Genomic DNA, 5,145 nt, shown 5'->3' with positions numbered 1-5,145 from the left:
CAATAATGAAGATTTAAGCAGTATTCCACATCTTGATTATTTGATAAATGGAAATGAGATCAAACAAAATGACTGCATTAATTCTGAGCTGGTTAGGAAAAAATTGGGAAGTTTAGAAAATGATAAGGCTCCTGGGTCAGTTAATACTTCCCCAAGGGTTCTGATAGAGGTTAAAGATTGGATATATGAGCCACTTACTACAGTTTTTTGTCATTCTTTGAATAGTGGGCAGGTACTAAAGGATTGGAAGTTAGCTAATGCAACTCCTCTTTTCAAGGGAGGTGATAAAATTGTCCCAGTAATTATAGACCCATTAGTCTTACATCAGTTGTGGGAAAAAATTTGGAAAGTCTGTTAAAAGATACTTTCCAAAGTCATTTAACAAAGTTTAGAATTTTATTGGATAATTAACATGGTTTTACTAAGGGAAAATCTTGCCTTACAAATCTTTTAACATTATTAGAAAAGGTTACTGCATATGTAAATGGGGGTAAGGGTGTAGATTTGGTGTATATGGATTTTCAGAAAGCATTTTACAAAGTGCTACATTAAAGGCTTGTAAAAAAAAAATTAGCTCTCTAGGTGTAGGGGATAAGTTAACAAATTGGATAGAAGAGTGGTTGGATGGAAGAAAGCAGTGGGTTGTTACAAATGGAGTTCGGTCAAACTGGATTAATGTCACAAATGGGTCTGAGGACCTTTGCTCTTTTTGATATACATCAGTGACATAGATGAAGGGATAATCAATAAATTACTTAAATTTGCAGATGATATTAAGGTCTTGGGTGTTGCTAGCTGTGAAGAGGATGCTGCTGATTTACAAAAAGGGATGGGAATAACCTTAATAGTGTTATGAAGGAAAGGGGTCTTCGTGTAATAGTCGATCAGTCTCTAAAACCATCCAAGCAGTGTGCTGTTGCTAGTGGTAGTGCAAATAGGATTTTAGATTGTAGCTATAGAAATATTGAATACAAATCTAAAGAGGCTATACTTTCATTGTACAGGTCACTGGTTAGGACACATTTGGAATATTGTGTTCAGTCTTGGGCTCCTTACCTTAGGAAAGACATTGAATTGTTGGAAAGGGTTCAGAAAAGGGTTACTATATTGGTGCCTGGGATGGAGGGGTTGTCATACAACAAAAGGTTGAAATATCTCAAATTGTTTTCTCTTGACAAAAGAAAGGTTGGGGGGGGGGGTCTGATTGAGATGTTTAAGATCGTAAAGGGAATTGATAATTTTGGTGTATCATCTTTTTTTATATTTAACAATGAGAATAGTAGGACTAGGGGACACAAATATAAATTTCGGCAAGCTAGGAGTCATCCTCAACTAAGACAGTTTCATTTTACTAACAGGGTGGTTGGCTTTTGGAATGGGTTGCCTTCAGATGTTGTAGAGGCAGTAAATTTAAGTGAGTATAAGAAAAAGCTTGAAATATATATGAATGGAAAGGAGTGGGTTTAAAATTTTATTGTTTTTTTTTATCATTTTAATTTAGTTTTGAGGATGGAACACCCGAGATGGACCAATAGGTCCCGTGTTGTCCCAAATATTATATTATGGCCTGGCATGGCAGCATAGACTGTAACAATGTTGTGAGGCTACAAAATCATTTTTACATAATGTACTCAACTCTGTGTGTTGACAAAGTAACAGTGCTCACTTTGCCATTACTTAGTATTAATTAATATAATAAATTAATTGATAACATTTCTAAATGCATATCATAGCATTATGTGAAAAATAGGATTACTTTAGTTCTTTCACATTTTTATTTTCTTATTTAATTATTTATTTGTCTTGCGGTTTGAAACAGCATTGTAAATTTTATGCTGTTGAATTGTATTTGATGTAAATATTTTGTATTTCATTTTCAACTTTGATATATTTTTGAAATTTATGTTTAGCTAGCTTAATAAAAGAAGACAGATTTTCTATATTTAATGTGTTAAAGGCATGTTACAGCAATACAGTTGGTGAGTAGCCTGCTGGGAAGATTTACACAGCAAGAGAGACAGATGATGAGTGCCTTGAGAGAGAAGTTTTTCTCAATTGTCTTAGTGTTTTATGTTTGGTAGGTACAAGTCTTACATTGAATATGTAGATTTGAAAAATAATGTTTGTGTTTTATTCATCAATGTACTTACAATCATTCATTACCAGATTTTATGAACATTTTTGATGAAAACATGGTGAATATATATATATACACACTAAGATTATTTCCTCATATATGTATTGTAGGGTTTAATCAAGGTTAAAAATGTACATGTAAAAGTACTGTGCTTCGTGATTTGAGGGTCTTAGGTTCAATTCCCATTGCCACTAAACTTGCTTGACTTGCCTTTTTTATTGCAAAGCTACTAAGTGTGATTTATGGATGGCAGTGCCAAAAAGTACAGAAACAAGATAGGGGTTAATACACAAAACCATACAAAAATCCCTTTTTAGTAGCCAGTAAGTGATTGTTTCCCATTTATAGTTGCATAACTTTATACGCAGATTTTAATCTACAGGTAGGGTCCAGAACCCTTCCCATCCATTTTTTTCCAAAAATTAATAACTGTATTCTGTAATGTTGCATAAGCAGCCATGGATCTAGAGGAGGGGTCCAGGGGACCTGACCACCAGCCTTCTTTTTTTTTTCAGAAATTAATAACATTATTGCTTAAAATTTTTATAAGTATGTACAGATCTAGAAGGGTGCAAACCTCCCTACATTTTTTTCAAAAATAAATGAAAATCAACCAAATCTCCTTACACTAACATATAGTACCCAAAAGAAGAATTGGGTTTCAGTGTTTTATTTGTTTGTGCTATTAATTATCATTAAAGCTTTTTGACGTTTGCTGGAGTCTACAACAATCCAGTTAAGATCTCAACAATATTAATGTCAATTAACTATTACCATAGTATATTTTTGCATATTGGATTTTTCCAGTTCAGGCTGAGGTTCCATTGGAAGGGGGTCATTCTCTCATACCTGCATTCTTCTGTGGGAGGCTGCTCGGCTGGGCTGGATTGTCAAGCCTTTCTTGATGCCTTTCTTTGATTGTGCCAATAATACATCAGGCATCCCCTTGCTGGCACCCCAACTGGATCTCCATCTCTTCACACATTTTTCTGTCAGGCTGGGGCATATTTCTGAATGATGACATTACATCAAGCATGTGGGCATCAGAGGAGCATTCACCCCACATCAACATACTCAAAGTCTCACATTTCATCAGGCATGTTTCCATTTCTTCCTACATTTATGGATCAGTTAATAATGGTCAACTCTGACAATTCCATAATCATTTCTTATATTACCTAGCAAGGGCTTTACCTTTCCAGGACTCTCTGCATCCACACTTTGGATGGCCTGGCATGGCCAGGTGGTTAGGGTGCTCGACTTGTAATCTGTGGGTCGCGAGTTTGAATCCTCATCACACCAAACATGCTCACTCTTTCATCCATGGGGGCATTATAATGTTGCAGCCAATCCCACTATTCGATAGTAAAAGAGTAACCCAAGAGTTGGCAGTGGGTGGTGATGACTAGCTGCCTTCCCGCTAGTTTTACACTGCTAAATTAGGGACGGCTAGTGCAGATAGCCCTCGTGTAGCTGTGTGCGAAATTCATAACAAACCAAACCACTTTGGACATGCCATTTTGGGCTCATTCCCATCGAATTCATCTCATGGCTTGTCACATGCTGAGGACTCTGAACCTGGTGGTAGATCATGTCTCTTAGCCAAAAGGGATTAAACCCACAGACTGGTCTCTTCCCCCTCAGGTTCTTCATGGAGTTTGCTCTCAGTTGGGCACACATCTCATTGATGCTTTCAGAACTTCTCTCAATGTCAAACTTCCCCTCTTCTGATCCCCAGTACCTCATTCCTTGGCCCTGGCAGTTAATGCTTTCAGCCAGGACTGGACTTGCCTTTTTCTGTAGACCAACCCTCCTCATCATCTTCTCCCTTGTCTCCTTGCTTTGATATTAAGTCATCAAGAAATGTCGTATTTTGGAACACTTTCATTAACGACCCCCCAAAAATATACATCACGTATAATAGTTAAACGAATTGCCTAAACATCACATTAGTGTAGTCTATATAATGTGTAAAGTTTAGTATACACTAATCCATTATAGTGAAGGCACATGACGAGACACACACATTTAGCATGTAATGCTATTTGAATACAAGAAGGGAAACAATCCCTCTGTTGCCACAAAGAATATCAAAGAAGTTTATGGAAATGTTTTGAATGTTTGTAAAGGTCAACAATGGTTCAGCAAATTTCGTTCAGGTGGCTTTAGCCTTAAAAACTCTGATGGCAGGAGCCGACGTGTTGGAATTGATATTGGTGATCTGAAGACGCTTGTTGAGTCTAACGCAAGGCAACACACTCGAGAAATGGCCCTGAAATTGTATGTCTCTCATGAAACAATATGTAAACATATAAGGTATATGGGAAAACTCCTTAAAGAAGGTGTTTGGGTGCCTCACAAACTCTCTGATGATCATCATTTCCAACATGTGAACATTGCTTCGTCTCTTCTGGTGCATAATGCAAGTGAACCATTTTTGGAAAGAATTGTCGCTGGTGATGAAAAATGGATTCTCTGTGTGAATATTAAACACCCAAAACAATTGTTCAGTCCTAGAAAAAACAAAACTTGGACTCCATCCGCAGAAAGTGATGCTTTGCATCTGGTGAGACATTGAAGGAGTAATTCATTTCGAATACCTCAATCCACAGTGAACTGTCAATGCAGAGATCTATAATCAGCAACTGGAACATTTAAATCAAGCCCTTCATCAGAAACGCCCTTCACTCATCAATCAGAAAGGTGTTCATCTTCTCCAAGATAATGTATGTCCACATGTGGCACGTTTGATGCAACACAAGATTATGGAGTTTGGTTGGGAATTCTCCATGATAATGCACATCCACATGTGGCACATTTGACGCAACACAAGATTATGGAGATTATGGTGGGTGGGGGAGAACTTCCCAACCCTTTCCAGATATGGCACCATCAGGTTACCATTTTTTTGTTTGCTGCAACACCATCTTAATGGGAAAACATATGCAAACGTGGAACATGTTAAAGAGGACATCAACATGTTTTTTGCTTCAAAGCCAAGTGATTTC

General features: G+C 37.1%; 1 protein-coding gene across 3 annotated transcripts in view; it reads left to right on the top strand.

The window, feature by feature from the left end:
- Positions 1-5,145, top strand: part of LOC106460360 (G-protein coupled receptor 143-like) — a 122,788-nt gene that overhangs the window by 96,536 nt on the left and 21,107 nt on the right. For all 3 annotated transcript variants that reach the window (XM_022387063.1, XM_022387064.1, XM_022387065.1), the window contains one exon: positions 1,969-2,077. In XM_022387063.1, the coding sequence (XP_022242771.1) occupies positions 1,969-2,077 (109 nt within the window). The remainder of the gene's footprint in view (positions 1-1,968; positions 2,078-5,145) is intronic.

The sequence above is a fragment of the Limulus polyphemus genome, unplaced genomic scaffold (genome assembly GCF_000517525.1).
Source record: "Limulus polyphemus unplaced genomic scaffold, Limulus_polyphemus-2.1.2 Scaffold759, whole genome shotgun sequence".
Classification (NCBI taxonomy): Eukaryota; Metazoa; Arthropoda; class Merostomata; order Xiphosura; family Limulidae; genus Limulus; species Limulus polyphemus.
Note: the sequence above shows the minus strand (reverse complement) of the source record. Positions and strands in the feature narration are given on the sequence as shown.